At 42.7% G+C, this 27002-nt stretch overlaps 2 protein-coding genes across 3 annotated transcripts; one reads left to right on the top strand and one right to left on the bottom strand.

The window, feature by feature from the left end:
* Positions 1-513: 513 nt before the first annotated feature.
* Positions 514-11094, bottom strand: glmna (glomulin, FKBP associated protein a). Its single transcript, XM_079488873.1, has 19 exons — positions 10964-11094; positions 10389-10493; positions 10114-10239; positions 9325-9438; positions 8955-9063; positions 7831-8122; positions 7645-7744; positions 7251-7426; positions 6705-6758; positions 6156-6186; positions 5531-5620; positions 3940-3981; positions 3473-3546; positions 3126-3210; positions 2630-2739; positions 2409-2472; positions 1584-1719; positions 969-1039; positions 514-856 (listed from the first exon to the last, which is right to left on the bottom strand). Exons 2-19 carry the CDS (start codon positions 10425-10427, stop codon positions 776-778), a joined length of 1794 nt encoding a protein of 597 aa, XP_079344999.1. The 5' UTR covers positions 10428-10493; positions 10964-11094; the 3' UTR covers positions 514-775.
* Positions 11031-27002, top strand: rpap2 (RNA polymerase II associated protein 2). 2 transcript variants are annotated; one of them, XM_079488872.1, is made up of 12 exons: positions 11031-11173; positions 14333-14381; positions 15457-15574; positions 16182-16280; positions 16371-16436; positions 16571-16659; positions 17013-17048; positions 17611-18751; positions 19407-19495; positions 20453-20533; positions 22437-22505; positions 26123-27002. In XM_079488872.1, the coding sequence occupies exons 1-12, from the start codon at positions 11116-11118 to the stop codon at positions 26265-26267; spliced, it is 2040 nt and encodes a 679-aa protein (XP_079344998.1). In that variant the 5' UTR covers positions 11031-11115; the 3' UTR covers positions 26268-27002. The 2 variants fall into 2 exon arrangements, with proteins under 2 accessions (XP_079344998.1, XP_079344997.1); XM_079488871.1 differs by having other exon boundaries at positions 19404-19495.

The raw sequence follows: 27002 nt of genomic DNA, 5'->3' as shown, positions 1-27002 counted from the left end.
TCCCCGGCCGGACGTACCGCGTGGAAGGAACACGTTATTCCGACCAGTTCCTTTCCCCTCCATCAGGCACCCCGGCTGGCCAGGGGGAGGTAGTTTAGAGACCAGGATTACGGCATGTTTTTGTACCCTAGAGGACACAGGGAGAACATGCAATCTCCACACAGAAAGGCCCTTTCGCCAACCCCACCTCGGGTATGGGCACTGATGACGCGGAGGAGGGAACACGCCCACAGCGTCCCCAGCGGGAATCGAACCCAGGACCTTCTAGCTGTGAGGTGACAGCACTACCGACTGTGCCACCATGACCCTGACAGAGTGCATTTCTAGTTATTTTTTAGAAAATTCCAATAACTAGAACGAGGGGAAGTACAACAGTAGTAGTTAACAGCAGTGGCACAGTTAAAATGGTAGCAGTGGAGTTTAGGTCTACATTTTTGCAGAAATAGCAGCTTGTAGATCTGGGCTTTGTGGTTGTAGAAATGAATATTCGCCCCTAGGATAGGGACGCTAGGGTTCAAGGTGATTAAAAGTTACTTTATTTTCATGGAATACTAATGGTTTGGATGTTTGACTCTCAGACGAGTTCCAACAAACTTGCAAATCAACAGAATGTGACAAGAAAGTCCTTTTTATGAGTTGTAGAAAAAGAGAAGAAAAACAAATAAAAATACAACAGGTATCTCCTCCAAAATTGCAAATGTAAGTAACCCATACATATGGTAAATAATACCGATATGTTTAAGTAACATAACTGGAAAAAAAAAACTGTCGCTTCCTAAGTTCCTAAGGACAGTTCTTCTATCCTCGCCAAAACGCTCTCCATCATGTCGAACGTGTCCAGGGCTGAGTGCAGAGCCTGTAACGAGTAAAAAGTAGTAAATCACGACGTGTTTTGCTTTAATTTGCTAAAAAGACAATCATGCATTTGTGTAAAAAAAAAAAGAACGTTTAGTACATCACCAAATTACCTGTATCTGTGAGTCTTTCGTCATGTTTGCCAATTTCTCCTCACCAACAGTTACGGAAAGTGCTGAACTGCCTGTGGAAGGAATCCACGTGTGCAGTTAGAAGACTAGTGGTGAGCAGTAAGGATACATAGGGGGTTGGTGTAAGATCCTGTGTGTTCATTCCATTTAACCCATTAAGACCCGAGATCGATTCTACAAATGCCTTAGAAATCCTGACAGTTTTCTGGAAAAACCTATGTTTCTATATCGGTGGTTCTCAAACATTTTCATGTCAAGGACCCCCAAAAATATATGTAATTGTCCGCCGACCCCATCTGAAAATGTTGTTCCAGGGACCCCCTCCCAGAAGCAAATATTTGAGTTAAAAACGTTCGCTCTGAAAGAATATATATTCAAAGATTTGTGCCACATTTTCACGATTTTTCAAAAATAGCAGACCTACAAGCTCGTAGCGCGCCACTCGGTGGCGCGCTATGAGCTTGTAGATCTGCTATTTTTCAATAGCTAAATTATAACAATGTTTAAAACACAAAGGGGCTCCCCGCCCCAAAATGGGTTAATTCTTTACACTAAATAAAACCAACAGCCATGATTTCACACTGTAGCATTGTGTACCTATATCCTTGGTCTTCTTGTTGTCCATGGTGCTTCTGAGCTCCATCTCATAGTGAGCCCTGGACATGTTCACACCAACACGCAGGGGCTTCAGGAAGTTCTCCTCGATCTTACACAGCTCTGTCCAAATGCCTGTCTAGAAGCATGAGAAGACATGACAAATGTGACCATAATAATTGATATAGCATCTATATAATTGATATACTATAGCAGTGGTTTTCAATTACAACCCTTGTCATATCAAGGTCCATTATTTATTTGCCATTTGAGCCACGGACCACCATTTGATGAGATTTAGCCTCTCTGACTCAGACCCATAACTTAGAATATTTTGTTATCGTTGGATAAGAGTGTGTCCACAATTCTGTATTGATGTTGGTACCATAGGAAAATATTGATCAAAATAACAATTCTTCTACATTCTCTAATTGTGTAGACTTCTTGTAAATTAAGTAATGCAGATGTTTAACAATAATTTAGCTCTTGAGAGCGTAAAATGAAACCAAATGGACCCTTGCGGTTACGGGTCCATTTGGTTTAATTGTAGGCTCTCAAAAGTTAAAGATAAGGGTCCATTTGGTTACCAACTCTCCATTTAGCTGGGGACCACCTGGAACCCCCTCAAGGACCACTGGTGGTCCCCGGACCACTGGTTGAGAACCACTGTACTATAGTATCTAAGCCAGTGTTTCTCATCCAGTGGTTGATAAACAGTGGATACACTGTACCACGCACACATATTTGTGTCCTGAGATCATACATGGACACTTCAAAATCCATGTCCCAATGCATAACCAGCTGTAGATTGTCTATGACTAAAGCTACCTGGTTCTCTGACTCTTTGTCTCTGATGACCAAATAGCGCAGGAGGTTCAGAGATTCCATTACTCTGTGAAAAAAACAAGAAAAACAGACTTACAGTATACAGTAGTAACAGTACTTACTATAAGCTTTACTCGCCATTGCTACCAAGTCCAGACAAACTGTGTGTGTGTAAATTAAAACTATGCAAGTAAGTGTGTGTGTGTGTGTGTGTACTGACTGACCTGTCCATGTACTGTAAGAGGTCTGTCTCTGGGCCGTCAGGGAGACGCAGCACCTGGCGCAGCAGGGGGAGTAGATGTGTCCCCTGGAACCACTCATTACCGTTTCCTGGCTGAGGAGGAGAGACAAGACAGACAGAGGCACAACCGATAAAGTAAGAATGGAGACAAACAGAAGATCCCACTGCCTGTCTGAGGCCTTTTCTTCTCACATGACACACCCATATTTAGCAGATATGTACAGTAGCAGGTGTTGTACTTCACACTTTGGCAGCGGTGGCCGAACGGTTTGCGGAGCGGTCTTGATACCGGAAGGTCGCCAGTTCGAATCCCCGGACCGGCACGTTAAAATTACCACCGCTGAAGTGCCCTTGAGCAAGGCACTGAACCCCAACCATGAAATGTTCTATGAGCAGGGCGTGGCTGTAAACAAGCATCTCGAGCTTAGTCCACTTACCCTGGGTAAACAAAGAACTTTTGCTTTGCACATTGGTCTTACCTTCAGGGAATAGTCTATCTGGTTTTTGATGTTTTTGATGATGTATCCCTCCACTCCTGAGTGGTTGCTGATCCTAAGCATGGACCTGAAACAAGAGAACCAAGACATCTGTATAGAGCTGAAACAAGACAACCAAGATCATAGACCTGAAACAAGAGAACCAAGACATCTGTATAGAGCTGAAACAAGACAACCAAGATCATAGACCTGAAACAAGAGAACCAAGACATCTGTATAGAGCTGAAACAAGACAACCAAGAGCATAGACCTGAAACAAGAGAACCAATATAGTGCGGCAGAGTGTGGAGAGTGAGATTTTCATGTGAGAATTGAAATAGGATACTTACTGTAAGAATTTGTACTTGGCCTCAGTGTCAAACTTATCAATGCTCAGCTGTAACACCTGTAGACCTTTAGTTCTCTATCAACAGAAGAAAACGTCAACATTTTGCAACCAATTTTGTTAACCCATTCAGGCCTGATTAAAAAAAATTACAGTTTTCTAAATCATGACAATTTTCTGAAAGATTTGAGGCACATTTTAACGATTTTTCAAAAATAGCAGACCTACAGGTTCATAGCGCGCCACTCGGTGGCGCGCTATGAGCTTGTAGATCTGCTATTTTTCAATAGCTAAATTACAACATAATGTATGTAACCACCAAAAGGGGTTAAAAATGTTAACACATGTTCAGTGCTTGTATCCATAGGAAATTATATTTAGCGTAACAGCAGACAATTCTGTTTGTAGATGGTTTTAGTCTTAGCAAAGAATGAAAGTGACAGTTATGAAGGAAACATTTGAAACACTTACCAAATGGTGTGCTGGACATAGTGTCATGACTTTAACCAAGTTCTGAAAATAAAACACAACCACATGCCAAGCCACCATTTCAGTTATGTGCAATGGTTGAACAACTGCTTATGTTTACCAAAACCTTTGTATTTAGTGTTCCACAGTAAAACAGTAGTATCATAATTTTATAATTGAATACAGAACGATGGACAGGATTTTAAAGGCTACAATCTGTACATTTTATGTTCACTGTCTCCCTCTGCTGACGGAAAGAGTACATTTGACATTTGAGTAGGCGTCCTCCCAGTCCCCAACACCAGTGTTAATGGAAGAGTAAAGAGACCACCTCCAAGTTGTGCTAGATATATTGTATTAACTCATTAAAATCAGGATTTTAGATTTAAGCTATATATCGTCTGTCACCCGACAGAGACAGATATATAGCTTAAATCTAAACCTCATATGTCCATAACTGTTACTTTTCAGAATTCAAAATTAAGTAGCAGATTGACAGGATATTGTTGCAGATATGCTACTTTTGTGTGACACTGTAATATGAGCAAGTAGGGCGTTAATTGACCAAAGAAAATCACAAAACGTTTAAATATGGAAATAGTGTTTCATTCTGTCTCCCATACACTCAGAAATCAGAATGGATGGTTAAAGCAATTGTAGCTGCTTATACTTTTATTAAAGATAACATAGAACGTAGCACATGTTGTGTAACATAGGGATTTTAAGGCACTTGTAGAATCGACCTCCGGTCTTAATGGGTGTTCACTGTTCAAGCATCTTTCTGCTTTAATTGCAATAGTAACAATGAGAGTTGACAGGTAAGGTGAGAGAGAGAAGGAAAATAAATGACATGCAGCAAAGACCCTCGGCTGAGATTCAAACCAGGAAGTCCTTCCTTATCTGTGTGGTATCAATGCATTCTTACAAGGTGAGCCACTAACGCCGCCCGTTATGTTATGTCATACATAACTCTACCATACAGATATAATATGTTTTATTCATAAGTGCCAGATTGTAGCTGTTAAAGTAAAAGAGCATGAAGTTAACCCATTGTGGACTGAGGTCGATGAAAAAAAAAGGCTTCTAAATCCTAACATTTTTCTGAAAACCATGTTTCTATGTCAGTGGTACTCAACCTTTTTCATGTGAAGGACCCCCAGAATTATCTCTATTGGGCCAAGGACCCACATCTCAACATATGTAGTTCCAGGGACCCCTCAGAAGCCAATATTTTTAGTTAAAAATGTTCGCTCTGAAATATATATTCAAAGATTTGTGCCACATTTTCACGACTTTTCAAAAATAGCAGACCTTCAAGCTCATAGCGCGCCACTCGGTGGCGCGCTATGAGCTTGTAGATCTGCTATTTTTCAATAGCTAAAGTAGAACAGAATGCTTAAAACACCAAAAGGGGTTCCCGCCCAAAATGGGATCAAAAACGGTAACGGTATATAAGAATAAAAAGTCTGTACACCAGTATGCTGCTCCCGAATGCAAGTTTGTGAGCAGTAAAAGAGCATTATTAAAACAATACTATATGCATATTGAAATGGAGACCAATCAAATTGTGTGTGTACATTTCTGTGTACTGTACCTGTGGGACACTGATGAAGGCTTTGATGTTCAGAAGGTTTACAGAGAGACTGGCATCCTCGGTCCTCATCAGACTTTTCTGATACAACTCCTGGTGACCGAGAAAAATATACTTTCAATATACAGGAAGTAAAAGAAAATGAAAACGAGCATTCTGTAGGCAGTGATTGAACTACCCATTGTAGTTTTATTTCACGTAGAGCAGGGGTTCTCAACGTTTTTGGCCGGGGACCCCCGGAAATGCTTTGGCAATATCTCGGGACCCCCGCCCCGCCCCCTCCCGACCCCCAATATAAATTGACTGCTAAAATAACCTTAACCCATTTTGGGCGGGAACCCCTTTTGGTGTTTTAAGCATTGTTATAATTTAGCTATTGAAAAATAGCAGATCTACAAGCTCATAGCGCGCCACCGAGTGGCGCGCTACGAGCTTGTAGGTCTGCTATTTTTGAAAAATCGTGAAAAAAAAAATTTTTGGGGACCCCCTAAAATAATTTGGCGACCCCCCGAGGGGTCGCGACCCACGGGTTGAGAACCCCTGACGTAGAGGCTTATGGACCACCCACGCATTAATGGGACTAAGTAAGAAATTAAGTAAGTAAGGTGATGCTTAGGAGAAGACTTACCAATCCTTTCTGAATCCACGTTTCCTCAGTTCTAACAACAGAAAACACGGGTAAAACATGGGCGTACAATGCTGTAAATACAATCTATAGCCAGGCTCTGTGCTTTAACTGTAGTCCAGGGTTTCCCGAAGGTGGCATGCCTATTTCCTTCCCATAGCTTTGTTTGATTGCCTTGCAGAGCCATGGGGCCTTGTTTCTGTAGCAACGTAAGGCAGCTTGATCTACAACTACACCCCCTGGACATGACGCTAGTATGTCGCAGCGAGCCCCAATCCAACCCTTTATGCCAAGCAGGAAGGCATTGGGTCCCCTTTTAAAACTTTGGTATGACCTCGAACCACGACCACCCAATCTCAGTCAGAGCGGACACCCTAACCAAGGCCACTGAGCTGCTTTGTTTGATTGGCTCGACAATAAAACTGCTAGTGCCGAGCCAATCAAACAAAGCTTTAGGAAAATGTACCAGAAAAGGGAACGGGCATGCCACCTTCTGCTAAAAAAAAATGGGTTTGTTATAAGTCATGTACACATACTGTATAGAGTAGTTACCTGGACAAAAGCAGGTTGATATGTTCCATATTACACCGTAGGAGAAACACAGGGCTGAAAATAAATAAGATTACACAAATACATTATAAATTCCATTATTAGCTAGTCATAAAGTGTGCATAAGTAATGAAGGCAAGGTGCAAATTTTAACTGCTGGTAAAACAGTTCTGCGCTAATGTGTGCTGTGCTTCGCCTCCAGGCTGTTGTGGAGACATATGTCAGTGACTTTGTTCGTTTGAACCCTTTTGAGAGCCACCTCTCTCCATGTGACTTCTCTCCCTCACTTTGTCTCGGGAATTCCGAGCCAATCTAATGTGTGCTGTACTAACAAGCTTTTTAAAACTGCATTTCTAGGCCAAAGTGGGCAGGAATATTTGGAGGTCATAAAGTCAATGTTATTTTAACCACTTTGTTGGTCATGCAATGCTTTGTGAGCTTGTTGTAGATCTGCTACTATTGATTTTCTTCCCCATACATACGGACACCAGGGTTAATATGGTAAGCATAATCCAGCAAAACCACAAAACGAGAATAAAATGAAGTTACCTGAACACAGCAGGCAAGGCAGCAAGGTGATTGACAAACAGAAGATAAGCCAGGCTGGCTAACGACTCTTTGGGATAGAGCACCTCCTCTTCCAGAAACCCTGGCAACGCTTTCCTCTTCAGCCCAGGGTGGAACACCAGGTTATGGAGCGGCTCACCAATTTGTGTTAGACTGAACTATAGAAAACAGGCATCCGCACACACAGACACACACACACATGCACCAGAAGAAAGGATGGCGCAGTCACAATTCCAGTGCAGCAAACATACCTGCAACTGCTATCATGCTGGTTAGTAAATATTGTGTAGCTCTTCTGTGCATTTATCAGTTATTTGCAATGTGCTTGTGCTATATTACACATCAACTTAAAACAACTTTTTTATTGGGCTCCTACCAATATCTCTTCAGCGAAGTCCCTAATGGGAGACACAGCCAGGGTGTCTGCATCCGTCAGCACAACGCCCAAGAGAGGCTCACACAGACTCTTCATACAGCTTCAAGTATAAAAAGACAGAAAAAGCATAGATTTGATAACCTATAATAAACCGAACAAATCTGGAACAAAACAAATCCCACTTACAACTTCAACAGTTCCGTCTTCAGCTCGTCCTCTTTAACCAGCAGACCACCGTCTTTTCCATCCACAGCCAAATCTGGCGTCTCCTTACGTAATTTAAGGGTGTTCTGCCTGGCCTCGTGTACAAGGGGGATGATGAAACCCCGGAGAACAGTGCAGCAGCGGCACAGGGAGAAGTTATCATCCGTTTCTTGCTCTTTGGTCTTGGGGACCGGAAGCTTGGCCACCTGCTCAAGCAGGGTGGACAGAACCATGCCCAGGGACGAGGCCTTACGGCTGCCCAGACGCCCCAGCACTGTGAGCGAGAGTGAAGAGAGACACACGCACAGAGAGAGAGAGACAGAGATATCCAGGGAGTGTTGTAGGATTGAGGGTGAGGGGTGGAAGCAAGTAGAAACAATAAGCTCAGTTTTTTTGCATGCCAATTTACAACTGAATTTAGGCATTTAGCAGATGCTCTTAATCCAGAGTGATTTACAGTAAGCAAGGACAACACGAGGTAATGCATAGAAATAAACAATCTAGGACCATATGTAAACCAAGATACTATCATCACCAGTACTAAGTATAATATGTTGTGAGCTTGCAGCTCGGCTATTTTTTGGCGTGCACCATTGTACAACAATGCATGAATCGGGTGGTGGATGTAAAGAATGTGCCGAAAGATGGAGGTGGAAAAGACATCATTTCTGGGACAGTGAGCTCAGATTTTGTGGCTTCTCCAAACCACATGTCACCAACTATACAGTATTTATGTTGACGTATGTGTGTAAACCAGCTCAGTGGCCTTGTGGTTAGACTCTAAAAAAATGGGACCCAGTGCCTCCCTGCTTGACAGTTGACACTCAGCATCAAGGGTTGGATTGGGGGTAAGTCCCTGCGACATACTAGCGTCATGTCCAGGGGGTGTACTTGTACATCAAGCTGCCTCACGCTACAGAAACAGGAGATAGGCTCCTGCCCTATGGGCCTCATGGCTCGGCAAGGCTACTTACTTATGTGTGTAAACGTAAGAGTAAGTAGCCTTGGGAACAAAAGGTTCCGAGAACTGTAGCCCATATAGTGATGTATGTGTGTGTGTAGAATAGTTGGGTATAAGTATGTGTAAAGTGAACTATCTTCCTTGCCGTCTTGTAGTGGTTTCCATAGGAGGACAATGGTGTCTGTTATGGTTTCCGGGTGGGCCTCATCCAGCTGCTCCAATAAGCCAACCAGCAGCTCCTTGGGAATACAGACCTGACCAAATACACAACAACTTTTTACTTCGGGACCATTTGCCACCATAAAACTATCTATACTGTAGGTTTCTTTGACTGGTGCCATTTTAAACACAAGAAATTGTATACGAGATGTGAAATAAGGGGAGAGAATTGGCAAGGTATAGCTGCCCTATGCAATATGCAAAAATAATAAAGCCTAATTTGTTCTATTTTCAAGTGGAAAAAATGCAAGATATGGCATCAATGTGTGGAATCAATGTGGGACTGAGAAGCAGACCTTGATCAAGTGTTTGAAAATGGCCAGGCACTGAGGAAGATTCTTGTCCTCCTTCTTTAGAAGAACTTGGATCAGAGGAGGCAGCAGGTTCCAACCCATACATCTCACTATGGCCTGAGAAGGATGAAGGGACTACATATTACACTGTTTCATGGGGTGAACAAAGATATATTGGAAAATAACACACAGAAAACCAACTAAATAAGCAGTCATAACAAATGTAGTACATTTCCATATACAGTACATGCCATGGCATGGAAACAAGAATTACATGTGGGTTTTTTCCACCAACAATTTGGATTCATATTATTGGGAACCCATTCACATAAAGAAAAATCACACCTGTGTGAACTGAGTGGTGCACTCTGACGTGATATCTGTGATGTCAGTGACGTCACATACTAACCATAGCAACCATGCTCGTTTTTTTGGTTGCTAACCATAGCAACCATGCTCGTTTTTTTGGTTGCTAACCATAGCAACCATGCTCGTGTTTTTGGTACGAACAAACCCGGGTACACGGGTACAAAGCCAGTTGTTGGAGTGGTTTGCACCACTCAAAAATCACACCCGTGTGAACTGAGTGGTGCAAGGTCTTATATAGCCTGATCAGCTGTGGTCTGACGTAATGTCAGTGACCATGGTAACCATGCTCACCTATGCACGGACACGTACAGGTACAGGTACACAAACATACAGACAAAGCTGGTTGTTGGAGTGGTTTGCACCACTCAAAAATGAAATATGTGTGTGCACATTCATGGAGTACACACAAACCCTCTTCCTTACCTGATTTTTGTCATCCACAACAATACTAAGGACTTGAGCACAGTCTCCCTCCTCTATGCAAGTCCGTCCGGCAATCATAAAGACATCATAATCCTCGGTGGTGTAGTCATCACTTTGGACTGTTTGCTGTATGAAAGAGAGGGCAAAAACTGGATGTTTGATTCTCTGTCTTAAAAACACTTGGCAGGACTATGTTTACGGTGATTTGGATGGATGGGTGATAATAGATGGCTGAATGGACAGACAGACAGAGTCTAGTTGCTATTGTGACTTACACATCTTTGGACGACATCACTGAGCTGCTCGAATGACATCACTGCTTTACAGAAATGGTCTTTACGGGATTGGTGGTCTCCTTTCAAACTGAAACCCTGAGGATTCTATGGAAGAAAATGTATTATTAATATAATAAGACAATACACAGACAGCCTATTGATGTTCACACTGTGTAAAATATTTCTTAACACAAAAGTGATGTTCTTTGTTGATTGATTGATCAGATTGTTGTTATTAAAATGATAACACAAACACTTGTTTCCATTGTGGTCCTGTACATGAAGCCAAAGCTTTGTGCTGTTTGTTGTGCTGGTGGAAATCCAGTTATAAGATCATTACTGGTTACGGTTCAAGTTAAACACTTTGTTAAAAATCATACTGATGACAACTGTCAAATGTAATGAGACTGGACTGATTTCAAGAGAATGGTGTATTACTATGTATTGATGTGTTAGCTTAGCAGCATACCCACCATACCACGATATTTATTTTATAGAAGTCCAACGCTAATAAATGTGTTAATGTATTGCTTGCTGAGGAAGAACGTTTTGAATAGATCATTATGTTTACTTACATGTCAGAGAGGCTGTGGCGTGAACATGCATGGCTGTGGTGTGAAGCGAGGAAGTGCTTTGCGTTTGACTGAACTAATCTGGTCCCAAAGACTTGCCGTAGACTCAAACGCGTCATAGTTCAGAGGTGAACTTGGCAAAACAGAGAAGCAACATGGAGGACAGTGAAGAGAGAAGACGGAGCAACCGCTCCTCAAAAACCTCTAAAAAAGGTCCGCTTTCATTTAAATTGGAAATATCTCGAAAAGTCAAACGAGTAATTATAGTTAATGCTCGTTCACTGTTCGTGTTGATAGAACACATGTTGTTGTAGGCCGGCGGACACGGTATCAGTCATTATGTATACTATTGTATAGTGTGTAGTGTACATGAGTGGTTCCCAACCTTTTTAATGTTTTTATACTGAAGACGAAGTACCACCTCGGAAAATATGTGTCTCTCCAATAAGTACCATCATAACTGATGTTAAAATACAGGAGCGTATACCTGCCCTTTTTGTTCCATTCCTAAGGCAACAATAATGCTGCTGCTCTGACAAAACTCTGTCTAATCACTAATCAGCACTAATGTTTGATTGATTGATTGAAGAATTTATTAACAGTTTGCAGAATTACAGTACATTTCAAGCACAAACTCAATACAAAGGCTGTTAACTGTGAGTGGACGACCCAATTAAGCATTACACTTGTTTCCAACAGGGTCCACCATGTTCAAATCATCAAAACATTTAGAGACGTACAAATAGACACTTCTATAGACAGAACAGGAATTCATCAAAAAAGAATTCATCAAAAGGGAGGTAAAAAGGGAAAAGAAATATATACAGTGAGGGGAAAAAAGGGGGGGGCGGGGGGGGGGATTCAGATTTTACGGGGGCCAGTTTCGAATTGCAGCCATCCGTAGGTGCCCTTTGAGAGCGGTTTTGAAGGAGTCAAGGGATTCGCATGTCTTAATGACAGTTGGTAGGGCGTTCCACATTTTGGTGGCATAGGAGCGAAAAGAATTTAGTCCCTTGTTTGTGCCGAATCTGGGTTGTACATGGTTCGTTGCACTCCCTCTGGTGTTGTGGGTGTGGACTTCGTTAACATTAAGGAAGTATCTAGACAGGTACATGGGTATCTTGGTGGTGTATCGAATCTTGTGGACCAGACCCATTGCAAGATGCTGTACTCTGTCGTCGACCCTAAGCCATTCCAGCCTGTCGAAGTGGGCAGGGGTGAGGTGGGTTCGGGGGGCTAGATCAAGTAGGAGCCTGACCAGTTTGTTTTGGGAAGTCTGGAGCCTGGTTTTAAGGGCCTTTGAGGTGCTGTGGTACCAGGAGGTGCATGCATAGTCAAAGAAACCCTGTACAAGGGCTCCTGTTAAGGTCTTCAAGGTGTTTTTGTTGACCAGTGAGGAGATCCTGTAGAGGAATCTTGTTCTATGGTTGACTTTTTTGATTACGTTGGTGGCCATTTTATCACCGGAAAGATTAGCCTCCAGGATGGAACCTAGGTAGGTAATTTCATCTTTACGTGTGATAACATTGTCACCCACTCTAACCAAGAAGCCATTTGCCTTGCTGAGGTTACTAATAGAGCCAAAGAGAATGGATTCAGTTTTTCCCAGGTGTAAAGATAGTTTGTTATCAGCGAGCCAGGTGCAGATTCTACCGAGTTCAGAGCTGAGGGCATTTTCAACCTGCAGTTTGTCCCTGTCCGAGACCAGCAGTGCTGAGTCATCTGCGAACAGGAACAAGTTGCAGTCACAGGCTGAAGTCATGTCGTTTACATATATTAGGAACAGTAGAGGCCCTAGTATGCTTCCTTGTGGAACGCCACAGCTCACTGGGAGGGGGGGGGACAGTGTTCCGTTCACTTCCACCATCTGCTCTCTCCCCTCCAGGTAGGATTGCATCCAGCTCACTGATGTGCTATCGAAACCAATTGCTTTTAGCTTGTTAACCAGTATGGAGTGGTTCACGGTGTCAAAAGCCTTTTGGAGGTCCAGCATGACCATGCCGCAGTATTTGCCAGCGTCCACCTCTTGTTTGATGTGGTCGCTCAAATAGAGGAGGCATGTGTCAGTGGAGTGGGATGTTCTGAAGCCAGATTGGAACTCGTACAATAATTTATTAGTGGCAAGATACTTTTCAACCTGTTCATAGACTATTTTTTCCATCACTTTCGAGATGGAACTAAGAATAGAAATAGGGCGGTAGTTGCCGGGGTCTAATTTACTCCCTTTCTTGTGCAAGGGGGTTACTTTGGCCAGTTTGAAATCTTGGGGGACCTGTCCCTGTTTGATGGAGAGGTTTACTATGTGGGTGATGATTGGAGCTATAGAGATGGCTGAGTCTCTGAGAAATTTGGAGGGAATGTTGTCATGGCCTGTGGCCTTGTGGGGTTGGAGGGCACTCAGTTTCTTAATTACCTCATCAGTTGTTACCATAACTAGTTTAAAATCGTCTTTACAAACACCTAGGTTTTTGTAGAAGGTTGTAATGTGCTCTACACCAAAGAGCCCAGAGTGGGAGGGCAGTTTGTTAACCAGAGTTGTTGATATGTTTGTAAAGAAGATATTCAAGTAGTTGGCCACATCAAGGTTGTCAGTGATGAGAGTGTTGTCAGATTTGATGTTTAAGTTCGAAAATCTGGTTTTTAGTTTCTGACCATAGCTTAGTTGATTGTTTAGTATCTTCCAGAGCTCATGAGGATTGTTTTTGTTTTCCTCAGCTTTATCATTAATGAAGTTACTTTTAGCTGATTTGGTCATGGCAGTTACACTGTTTCGTAGTTTGATTCGTTGTGTATTTAGGTTGTTCAAACGAGCTTGGCGAACACTGTCGAAGCGTGATTAATCCGTTCTCAAATCTTCTATTAACGGCTAGGTGTGCTGTGCTGTCATGCTCATTTCAGCACGGCGCTGGATAGCCTATTTCAACCAATTGCTTGGTCAGAAGAACTACCTGACCTGTAGTAATATAAATATTTCATTCCACTTTTGTCATTTTTCTCCTTTTTTGGGCGACTCCTCTGTGTACCACCAGAGGGGGGCTCAAGGACCACCAGTGGTTGCTGGTTGGGAACCTCTTGTGTACATAATATGTCCATATAGGCCATAGTGTTTTTTGGCTGGCCCTATATGCCCCAAGTTCCCCTAACCCTAGAATGGATGAATTGAATACATACATTATTACATGTATTCTATTCTTTAACCCAGCCATAGAACACTTATTTATTTTCTTTATTATTTGCTTGTAGTGCTCAGTGTGTAGTGTGTACTCTCTCACTCAACAATTAATTGCTGTGACTTGGGGTCTGTCAGCTCTTGTCGTCTGTAGTGATCAGTGTGTATTTAATCTATTCTATCTATTCCTATAATTTTGCCAGGTGACAAAGCAAAGAAACAAGCAATGAACGCTGAAGAAGAAGCAAGAAGGTTTGTGTGTGTGTGTGTGTGTGTGTGGGGGGGGGGGGGGGTAGTATATGTATATTATCAAAGATGGTCTATTTATGAAGATGGGCGAACTTCATTGGAGCCACGAAATGGTACACAAAGCCTACAAATGGTCTCCTAAATATAGTAGGCGTGGTTTGCTTCTCCCCGACCTCCCCACCCCCTCTCCCAGGCTGACAACACTGACGTCATGTGGAGCATTGAGAGCATTATATGGCAAATACCATTTCCTAAATCAGCCCCCATCAACCAAGAGTCTAAGACAGTTATGGAAAATTATATTATTAAGCATTGGAACACACATTTAATTTCACTTTTATTTGTCCATTGTTATAATATTCACATATTGTCATCTTAAATATGGGGTCAGAGCCCCCTATGTGTTGTCCGTCAAATTGCAGATGGGCAGAGAGAGGCTTCCGGACTCATCTCAAATCTCGCGAGAGTTTGTTGCTGGGATAAAGAAATGTCATTAACAAAGTAGATTTTCTCCTGATTTGTCTCGCTAAAAGAAGCCATTTTACTATGAATATTATTGTGTGCCTTGTGGTGATTGGGTCCAGTATTTAGTTCAGTGACCATGGAGTTAAGGAATGGTTCAGAAGCTGTGTTCACGTTCACTCTCCCATTGGAAATGAATAGACTCCAACATTCTTCCCGTCTCCTAATAATGTTACCGCCCACCTCACGCAGATACACTGTTTCCACACCTAAGCGCAAAACGGTCGACAGCCGCGCATGTCTTAAGCTGTGCGCAGCTTATTTTCCGAGTTTTTAGACAGCTGGTGGATGGAAAAGAAGCTCCACCTCCGCGGAATCTGGCCGTCGCGCAAGTCTTCCGCGGAGGTGGAGCTTAATTTCCATCCACCAGCTGTCTAAAAACTCGGAAAATAAGCTGCGCACAGTTTAAGACGTGCGCGGCTCTTTCGATAGTGTGGCAGCACCTATACGGAAAGTAAAGCAAAGTTGGCCTCTCTTGCTAATGTTCCTCTTGGATATTATTCTCCACCAATTGCCCCACCCCCTCATACGACTCCATTTGTTTGTCCAATGACAGAAGAGAGGCTGTAAAGGAAGCACTGATGGACAAGCTGGATTTGGAGAAGAGAGCTGTTCAGATTGTGGAACGTCTCCTAGACGAGGACAGAGTGACTGAAGACTTTCTTCTCGACTGTGTAAGTACTACAGTCAAATAGGACTGCAAATGTAGATTATTTTCTTAGTTATTAACGTACAGTCAAATAAGACTGCAAATATAGATTATTTTCTTAGTTATTATTCTATCCATTACTTTTTCGATTCATCAAATAATCAATATTAGGCCTGTCGTCAAAATAAAAAAAACGTTCGCTCTGAAAGAATATATATTCAAAGCTCGTAGTGCGCCACTCGGTGGCGTGCTATGAGCTTGTAGATCTGCTATTTTTCAATAGCTAAAGTATAACATAACACTTAGTTAAAACACCAAAAGGGGTTCCCGCCCAGAATGGGTTAAAATAAATATATTTTATTTGTTATGTATTTTGACAAATTGATTAACCACTTAAGCCCTTATACTGTACTTTGTACTGTACAAGTTAACAACACATCTCATCGCAGTACGTTGTGAGCATTTATATCGGCTATTTTTATTTTATCTACTTATTTACTCACATATAATATTTTAAAACATAGTAAGGGAGATGTGGTCACTCAAACCATTAGATCATCCACCCGTATTACCCAGTACAGTATAGTTTACTGTTGTGTTTTTCACCCATTTCCTTTCTCCTCCTTTTGTAGGCGAAGTTCATAACGGCAGACAATTACAAAGACGCCATAGAGGAGAGATCCATCGTTAAACTGTGTGGCTATCCTATATGTCAGAATAAACTAGAGAAGGTGAGAGCCCTACATCGTTCTCCATCATCACTACACTTTGTATTGGACAGTATGTTTTACCGTAATTCATTTCTGCTCTTTAATTCATAGATCCCTACTCAGCAGTTCAAAATTAGCACCAAGACCAATAAAGTATATGACATCAGTGAACGCAAGGTACGTTCTGTGTACACTGCAAAACCCTTGGTTCATTTATTTTAATTTTTGTATGTGTGGATCACAGATATTTAGCGTGTTTTTCTTTGTAGAAGCAATTCAAGTAATAGTTAATATTGCCTCCTGCTGTTCAGTCCTTCTGCAGTAACTTCTGCTACAAAGCGTCCAAAGCGTTTGAGCTGCAAATACCCAAGACACCCCTGTGGCTCAGGCAGCATGACGGGTAAACGTACACCATACAACATGAAACACTGATGTGACAGTAGAATACAATAGAATGTGCTACAATATAATAGAAATGTAAAAGTGCAACATGTAGATTGGCTTCATCATGTCATATAAGGACCAACAGACGAGATCAAAACATGGTAAGACACAAGGACGTGACATAATGCTTATATATAGTGTTTGAGTTTAATTTCAAGAATTATGACGACAAACCTCTGTGAATGTCTGCCAAAGGGCAGTTGATCAAATTAATTAAAAAGGGAATGTTGACCCTACTATTTTTATACCATCATCTTGTGTTGTAACTTGTAATCATCCTCTTGTCTTTATTTTAAATCCCACCAACAGCCCTCCTGAAATCACTTTGATGGAGAAAGGAGATTGGTATGTATTATTCTTTTATTTAATCCACGATTAGATTCAACCAAAGGATCAAATATAAAAGAGGCAGTGTGTGTCTTATAAAGGTGTCCCAAGTCCAACATTGAACATGATCCTGTATCTTGCTGTTTGATATAACATATGACTTACTGTAATCCTAATTTATACTTCTATAATACCGAATAGACTTCCAGTTGAGCTATGGAGTCGCTCTGAGAAGATAACTGATTTCAAATGAAATTTGTATTGTGACGACATGAAATATCTTAATTGAGTGATACTGTTGTGCGCAAAGTATAAGGGCCGATTCATACTCCTATTTTAGAGCCGAATAAAAGTCGGTTCGGCTCTGTAGAGCCTACAATGTCACGTCATTTGAGGTTCGGGGGGGGGGGGGGGGGGTACCGTCCTAAAGTCGGCTCTTCGGTGCTACTGAAAATTTCTGACGAGCCGGAATCATTTCGGCACTACAGCGCCGAAACAGCGGTAAAATAGGAGTATGAATCGGCCCTTAATAATAGGCACTAAAAACCAACCTTCTTTTTACCTTCTTTCCTGTGTTCAGTGGTAGCTCAGGTGAGGAGGTGAGGCTTTCAGCGATGTGCCTCCGCGAGGAGGACATCGAGACCCCTTCACCTCTAGAGCGTCAGGCCCCTGCAGCCGGCTCTGTCCACAGCGACAGCAGCGACGAAGAACAGGAACAGGACTTTGTCTCCAGCGTGGTGTCCCAGCGAAATGGACCCAGAGTGCACTGGGGCGAACTGCCCAAACGCACGGATGAGGGAGAGCAAAGAGAGCTTGGGAAACGGGCGAGGCAGGAGAATGTGGAGGGAGAGAAGGATAAAGAGGAGACCCCGCATCGAGGAAGAGAGACGCTAAATAGAAATGTAACTAAACAGAACAGTAAAGAGTGTATTGCCTCTAAAACAGAACCAGGCGCAGACATGGCAAGACACAAACAACTTAATACTATAGGGGTGCAGAAGCTGGTCTGCGAGGAGCGAGGTCCGCTTGTGGGGAATTCTGTCGAAGAGGGAGTAGCTAAGCTTAATTTATGCTCTGAAACAGAGGCAACCACCGACAGCGCGCCTCCAGACAGAGATCCAGCTCTGAAGCAGGGTAAACTGCAAGAAGAACACACGACTGCAGTTGTCCCGTCTGCGTTTACAGAAAACAGAATTCACATGGAATCCTCCGCTTCACCTCAACCACTCCCCGCTACTCAGGGCGACACCAGCGCAGCCCAACCAGGCCTCGACATCACCCAAGTGGGTATGAGCCAGAGAGGGGCCGCAGGGCTACGCGACCTCCTCAAACACCACTCAGCCCGGGCTGCTGGGCCCGACAACTTCCGGCAGAACCTACTAGAAGGCCTGAAAACAACTCTGCTGGAATGGAGGACCGCGGAGACACTGACATTCCTTTACGGTGCCGGCCCGGACCCGCCCCCCGTGGACAGCAGGGAAGGAAAGGAAGAGAAGAAGGAGGAGGAGGAGTTGGATGAAGATGACTTGGAGGCGGTGGTAGAGGGAGACGGAGGGGTCGAGGCCAGGCTTCCAGGGCAGCAGGAGAGGCCGTGGGCTCCAGTTCCAGACTATGACGGGCTGCGGAAGCAGACCCAGGAGATGCAGCTGAGGGTCACAGAGTTTTACCAGGGCACCTGGACGCAGCCTGAGGAGAACAAACAGCCTGCAGAAAACACTCAGGTGAGAGAGGTGCTGGAGAATTACCGAAAGCGTAAACATGCTTTATTGAAAATGGAAATGATTTCAACGTCAGTCCCAGTTATCACTTGGTAGAGCGTGCGGCCGACCCGGTTAGAGTCTGACCCGAGGCCCCGTGCTGCTTGTACTTCCTTACCCATCTATCCTGCTATTTCATCTGTCTCCACTATCACTATCCAATAAAGGCGTAGAAATGCCCCCATCTTTCTCATAGCATGGGGAGATTACGAGGAAGGAGGGTGGAGGATGTCAAAAGGCGAATGAAAGAGGGAGGGAAGATGTGAACATTGGTTTGTAGCATGTACCACTGGCCACTCGGGGGCGCTGCAAACAGCTTGTAGAGCAGGGGTGGGCAACTTTGACAATGGAGAGGGCCACAATATTTCCACACTCACTCCAGAGGGCCACATTGCATATCACTGTCAGGAAAAAATAGCCAATCTCAAAACGAGCTTGTAGATCAGCTATTTTGCTATATTTTATTTTGTATTGAAATCCTGAATAATGTTTTGCTATTTTTGAATTGGAATCCTGATGCATTTAGTTATACTATGAACTAGTTGCCCATGTATGTTGTAGAGTAGCCTTCATCTACCTAATGGCCTTTACTTTTTCTGTTTTGTCTTCTCTGCAGCAGAGCTGGAATGAAATATCTTTGCCTCTCATTGACTCCACTGCCCAGCACCATATTCAGAAACGCATCGCTATGGAGAAGCTCACCACAAGGTGTGTGTGTGTGCGCACATTCATGCATGTTCTTTTCTTCATGTGTCAGAAATGTTTACATGATTACAATAATGTACAAAAGCAGCTGATACTTCCATTCACCTGCACAGTTTCTTGATGTAACATTGACATTAATAAACCTGATAGCTATAGCAAATAGCTCTAAAACTGCTACAGTTTTATAGCACAACAGTTTAAGTCCAAATTTTATTCTGACCCCTCCAAGAAAAGGCCTAGTTGTCCTGACCCCGTATCCATCATTTATACATTATGGATAATTAGTGTGGACTTAGACTGTTATTCGTCTATAGTAGTTGAACCATTTATCACTCATCTGCTGTCCTTGTGGCTAAAGGTATCGTATGAATGGGATGGGTGGGACATCATTCATTTGGTTTCAATTTATCGATTCTAGTTGGACCTCTATTATTAACACAATCAGCCCCGGGATTCCTTCAAAATAGGAGCTCTGGGGTGCCGGGAAGACATTGCCGCTTTTACTCTGTAAAAAACGGAGATGTTTTTTTGCTTGCTTACCTTTCTCTCGTTTTAATATTATCGCTAAATAATCCATCACGTTCTTATTTTGAACGAGAGGCAGTTGAGAAGTCAGAAATGAAGAGCTTAGTATATCCATCAGATCAAAACCACGGAGAGCGCTCTAGTTTAGGAGAGACGAGGCATTCTTTCTGCCGCGGTACACTAGGAAGTAACCGTTGAACGAAGAGTGAAGCGTACGGTGCCCTTAGGGTCTAACTCCATCGCGTGATATCATTGAAGTTGAAGATGCGCTAGGACGTGTACACACATCCTTTGAATCCGTCGGTTGGATTCCCTAGGACGTGTGGACACGTCGGATGGACGGAACCTGTTGATGAAAACTAAATTGACTTTTCTTTTTTACTTGGACTGGATCTACTGTACGTATAACTGACCTTTCTGTCTGACACGTCTCAGTCTCATAAACGTCGTGGGCCCGATGCGTCTCACCATACATGACATCGGAAGGGATCTCAACCACCTGGTCAGGACCTTCAGGTGAGTACACCACACTTCAGACTTACTGTACCTGATTCCCACTAACAGACATTCCTTTAGTCCCTCTCAGGGTCTTTTCAACCGTAAAGGTTTTGTTTTGAGGCGACGTACACGGTAGCTAGTAGATAACTAGTACTTGGTCATGTGTATTTATTTGCCGACATAAAATGACACAAATCGAAAGCTTGTACCAAACTCGAACATACTTCCTGCCATAGTCATTTGCAGATTGTGATTGGCTGGCACAGTTGCCATCAGCAGGAAGTGGTAACTGGCAGAATGCAGTTGACTTCCCATGGCAGTGATTTAATACTAGCACAGTAACACGTCCAGTAAGAAGCCTACTTCCAGGAATTCTCTTTTCGCTGCTCGCTGGTCCCACTGCAATGGGCCCTAAGAGTTGTATAATGTACACAGTCCCGTTGGAGAGCCATTCATCACCACTCTATTGACAGAGAGCTTTCCGGCGGTTGGTAGGACCTCGTCAGATTTAATGATTGTTCTCTTTTCCTAGTTTATACACTGTCGGTGTCAAACGCTTGTGTGAATTTAGTGCTTACCAGATTCATATTGATATGCTGTAGTAGTAGCACAAACATGTAGTGCTTTGCCACTTTGTTTGTTGCACCCTTGTGCTAGGAAAATGAAATGAAGAAAGAATAATCATAATAAAAAAATCACACCCGTGTGAACTGAGTGGTGCAAATCCCCCCCCCCCCCACCCCCCCCCCCCCCTCTCTCTCTCCCTCTCTCTCTCTCATTAGCAGACAACAGTGCAATACTATCTCTCTGTCTCTGTTTCTGGCACAACAGCGCCCCTACTGGTACTCATGGCTTTACTCTTTTTGTAACAACAGTAACGCATGTATTTACAATTGTCTTTGATTGCCTGTTTTTCGCGAAGGGTGATAGAATCTCGCCACTAGAGACTAGACCACGTGACTGGACTAGTTTTTATCAGCTTTGCAAGCTGATAAAAGCATATCTCCATTGAAATATGGAGATACAAGGTTTCTGCCCGACATATATTTCATTGCCATAATCACTGGAGGAAGTGGGGAGAATAAGGTCTGTGTTAATCTCGTGGCAAAGTGGAGATATTTGACTAAATGTCCATTTTCTGCCACGGTTTTCGGACTCTCGAAGACTTCGTTCAGCCTTCTTTCCCCTTCCTCAGTTGTACAATGGCGTCTTGTAAACACCACTCCATGTAGGAACACCACACAACGGACTGTTGGACTTTTATTAATCATAATGCCTGTCACTTCTCGGCCAGGGCCAACATTCTTTAGACATATTTGTCAATGTATGTCAATTAGGGATGTCCCGATAGCCGATACACTTTTTGAGTGGTGTAAACCACTCCTACGACTGGCTTTGTTAGTTTACGTGTCTGTCTGTCTGTCTGTCTGTCTGTTTGTCTGTTCGTACCAAAAAATGAGCATGGTTGCTACGGTCACCCAGTTCACACGGGTGTGATTTCATTACGTCAGACATTACGTCAGACCACAGCTGATCAGGCTATATAAGACTTTTTAGTTTCCGATCAGATCCCGATACCACAATTTCTGTGTTAGCCGAATACCGATACCAGTGTTGTGAATAGCTATCTAGCTATATATCTCATGTTGTGCACGTGTTTATAGCAGACTCCTCACACAAATGTGGTTAGACTGGCATATTCACCGATATGACCCGATATGACAAATATGGACCAATCTCAATTATTTATGTTATATCTGTCTTTGCTCTTTATATAAGGTAAAAACAATAACAAATGTGTGCGTAAACTCAAACCTTCTGTCAACATTAATTCCTCTACATATGTGTTCACATACTGTATAGAAAAGGCAGAAAAGCCTGTGGCATAAGATTTACTCAAATCATTTCTTGTTTTCTGTAGGTTTACCAACACCAACATAATCCACCAAACCCCAGAATGGACACTGATAGCGCTGGTCCTTCTCCATTTGTAAGTGTTTTGTGTGTATTGTGCTGGTGCTTTTCCATTTTGTGTTTATTTATTTGTATTTTGCTAGTGCTGCACGATTCTTGCTTTTTGGTGTTAGCATTATGTTATGCTTTAGCTATTGAAAAATAGCAGATCTACAAGCTCATAGCGCGCCACCGAGTGGCGCGCTACGAGCGGCGCGCTACGAGCTTGTAGGTCTGCTATTTTTGAAAAATCGAAGAACCACTGACATAGAAACATAGCTTTTTCAGAAAACTGTCAGGATGTAGAAGACATTTATAGAATCTGATCTCAGAATGGGTTAAACATTTGCTCAAATCTCAATTTTCCTCCACGAGAAATGAGATCACAATTCTCACACGATTCTCATATTTTTTCCATGAAAATATTGCTGTTGCTGAACATTACTACATTCAAAATGTGGCAAACTACTGTGACTTTGAACATCAAAGTGATTGATTTAGACCTCTCTTAAAGTCTCTCTAGGAGCAAAAATATATGGGTAACTAAAATTAATTGGACCGCCGCCAACTAGTGCTGCACGATTCTTGCTCAAATTCAGGTGTCTGAATCTGGATCTCGACCTTTTTCCGATTTAATCGTGCAGCGCTAATTTGTGCTTGGACTGGAACAGCATGGAACTTTCTGTTAAATGTCTGCCACAGTAACACGCATACTAGAGAATGGAACATCTCACTAGCATGTGTGTTTTTTTTTTATTTTTTAGGCGTGTATGTGTGTGTTATGGTTCCATAAGATAACAGCTGCACAGCCTGTTCCCTAGCAAGGCAAGAGAACAGGAGGGAGGGAGGGGGGGGGCATGGAAGAACATCCAATCTTTAAACTTAACACCACAACTGGAGCAAAGTGATTTTCCTGAGTGGATCTTCACTTTGCAGTTGTACACATTGTTGGTCGATAAATGCAATCAGTAGAGTAGATCATGAATGGATGGTCCTGACATGTGTATCTCAATGCTCTGTTTTCGATCTTCTGTTGCAATATTTGGAAAAGCAATCATTTCCCGTGCCTTCATACAAGCGTGGTTAAGAAAACGCACAAATCAAAGCAACCACACACATTGTTCTCTCTGACCAATCAATGACTCGCATACGCATAGCCTAGACCTGTTCTATGTGGGCAACTTTGTATCTGTGTAATTTCGGATGCCGGGACGTTGTTTTCCTCTAACAAACCCTTTACTTCTAGTTTAGAGTTCTGTGCCAGGCAAAGCTTGTGTGTGTGTGTGTGTGTGTGTGTGTGTGTGTGTGTGTGTGTGTGTGTGTGTGTGTGTGTGTGTGTGTGTGTGTGTGTGTGTGTGTGTGTGTGTGTGTGTGTGTGTGTGTGTGTGTGTGTGTGTGTGTGTGTGTGTGTGTGTGTGTGTGTGTGTGTGTGTGTGTGTGTGTGTGTGTGTGTGTGTGTGTGTGTGTGTGTGCGCGCGCGTGCACAATTTACGGACAGTTCCGTGCTGCTCCTGTCTTGAGTACACACAGACAACTCCTGGCCTTATCTCCATCTGATTGCTCCCTCTATATCCGTGATGGAGTAGCACATACAGGCCCATGTCCTGTACACGTTCAAAGCTAAATACACACACAGAGACAATCTAAATACACAGACTATAAAATGTCCTGGGAAACATTCCACCTGATGCCTAAGTGAGATGATGACAACAACCATTTAAACTACAACTCTGATTTATAACAATCTGGAGTATTGTTGGACTACTACTACTTGTACTACTTCAAGGAGTGTTTGAACATGCTGCTTATTTCTGTTCTGACTTTATTTGCATTGTGGAATAAAAAAAGAGGTTAGTTTTTGTATAAAGCAAGGTTTTCCCAATTTTGTCCATAGCTGTTGTGGCCAGATTAACAAACTGGAAGAAGTTTGTATCGAGAAACTGACATCCAAAGTGTTTGTGCCACAACCGATCTCTGAACAGTAAGATAGGTCGAGTAGATTAATAACTTCAAATTGGATCTGTTTGTTTGTTTGTTTTTCGCTGTAATGTTTTTGGGTCAAGAAAAGTATATCAAACGTTTGGACAAGTATTTCCACCTGCTCATCCAGAACATTTTTGTTTCACATGAACATTAAAGGCACAGGAATACTGCATGTTATACCTCTATGCTGGGTTTGAATTATTGCACTGACAGGAACAGGGTATGTTCATAATGTATGTCTCTCCAAATTGTGTCCAAATATATTCCCGAATATGTCTGTCCGTGGCTAATCTTACAAACCACTACACTGATCAGCGTCAAACGTCTGTGACTTCTGCCAAGTAATCCCCTGATTATTTTCAAATCGACAACGACAACATTGTTGTTGTTTTTTATAATCCCAAATCCAACGTCCCTCCATGCTATGGCCAGTAGAGCTGTACTTGGAGGGTAGTATGTCCCCATCTCCATATTTGAGTTAGACTGACCTCATCAATATGATGCCAACCTCATCAATATGATGCCATTCGAATCTGCGGTGGCCGAACGGATTGCGGAGCGGTCTTGATACCAGGAGGTCGCCAGTTCGAATCAGCGGTCCGACACGTTAAAATTACCACCGCTGAAGTGCCCTTGAGCAAGGCATTGAACCACTACCATGAAATGTTCTATGAGCAGGGCCTGGCTGGAAACAAGTTCTTGAGCTTAGCCCAGATACCCTGGGTAAATATAGTAACTTTGCTTTGCTTTGCGTAACAAACAAAATGGTCTCATGAACATTTCACCTATTTCAACTGGCCTATTTCAACTGGCTTTTGCTCAGATTGCACCACCCCATCATCCTTTTTCCTCATCAAGTCGTATATGCCGCATGCCCCATTTATTTGTACTGTATGATTTAATTAGTCTCCCAAATCAACTTCCCTAACCTGTGCGTCCTTCATCCCTCTGTCATGAATAATTTGGCGTGCTGTCTTATCTATCTGCTGCCTGGCAGCTGTGAGTGTGGAGTTGGTCTGGCCTCTATTGTTGCGGCCAACTGAATAATGGATGCCCCCCCCCCCCCTCCACCCCTGCAACTCTAGACCCCGGGGTGAACCGGAGATTAGCCAACAGTACACCTATACAGGTAGACTGGAGAGGTAGAGCTGGGGGAGGGAGGAGGCAAGGTAACCAATAACCATGGTAGTCGAAGCGTGCAGTACTATGACCTGCAGGAATTCACAGCTCGAAATGGTCACTATACCCATAACTGAAAAATAATTGTAATTAATTGTATGCAAAAAAAAAAAGTGTAGTTGTGTGCTAGAAGCATACACACAAATACAAACTAGATAGAAACATGCAGCAATAAATGTTTTCTTGCTGCATGTTTTAAGAGCCATTTGGGCTCTTAATACTTAGGGCTCCATTTTTGTCACCGCTAAACCGCTTGTCCCTAAACGTCTTTGCCTTTTTTTTTACTATTTTGCAAAACATTTTTGAATGGCTAAAATGGCCAGTCTACAAGCTCACAACGTGTCAATGTAGATTGGCTAGTTGAACTATTCAAAAATGTTTTGCAAAATAGTAATAAAAAAAAAAAAAAAAAGGCAAAGAAGTTTAGGGATAAGGGGTTTAGCGTCTGTGGTGCGTACTCTACATTACAGTTGTGTCTGCCGTGTGTTTTAGGTTGTCTGAGGTGTCGCTGGTGGTTCGTGAGGCCCTGGAGAGGCCAGCATCAGCACAGTACCTCAACGCCCTTATGCTGGAGCTCAAACTGCAGCAGCAAGATCTACTGACCCTGGTCCAGCAGATCAAAACCTCAGCTCTCTGACAGATTCCAGATGCACACTCTCTTCTGATCTGCTGACTAGTTTAGAGCTGCAACTACTGTTATTTCTGTTTTTGTTTTTTTGACTAATCTAATCAAGTGTGTTCCTCTTTCTAATTTTTTTCTGTGTGAACAACTCGATTTAGCAATTTAGCGTTGTTTTACTACACATACTCAAATTAGCAGATCTACAAGCTCACAACGTGTTGCATTTCGAGATCGGCCATTTCCACAGTTTTTGAAGTTTAGTTTGATTAACAGTTGCTCCCCGACTATTGACCCTGGTCCAGCAGATCAAAACCCCATCAGCTCTCTCCAACACACTCTGTCTTGCTCAGTCATGCACATACTCAGGATGTACAGTATGTCTGAATAAAATATATGTAAATAAATGTCAACGGTTCTCATGTTTTGTTTGCATATTTTGCAAGGGACAATAACCATGAATCCATCACAATAAATGTAATCTGTCCACCTAGTCCACAGTCTCCACACCAATGATCCGTGATGCAACAAAACAGTTGTAATATGTTGCGGAGAGACATTGCAGCGTTCTGAATTGCCATGTTGCAGTTTGCAGCAGTTTTTGGGCTTCTGTTGCAAGTGCTTGCAAGTATAGTTGCGACTGTAAGTTGCAACTTGTTGCATTGCAAAACATTGGTGGACTGGGCTTTTGATGGCTGCTGTTGTCTGTGATTCTCATTCTGTTTCTGAATAAATGTTAGGTATTCTTGTGGA

This window comes from Electrona antarctica (genome assembly GCF_951216825.1).
Source record: "Electrona antarctica genome assembly, chromosome: 19".
In the NCBI taxonomy this organism is placed as follows: Eukaryota; Metazoa; Chordata; class Actinopteri; order Myctophiformes; family Myctophidae; genus Electrona; species Electrona antarctica.
Note: the sequence above shows the minus strand (reverse complement) of the source record. Positions and strands in the feature narration are given on the sequence as shown.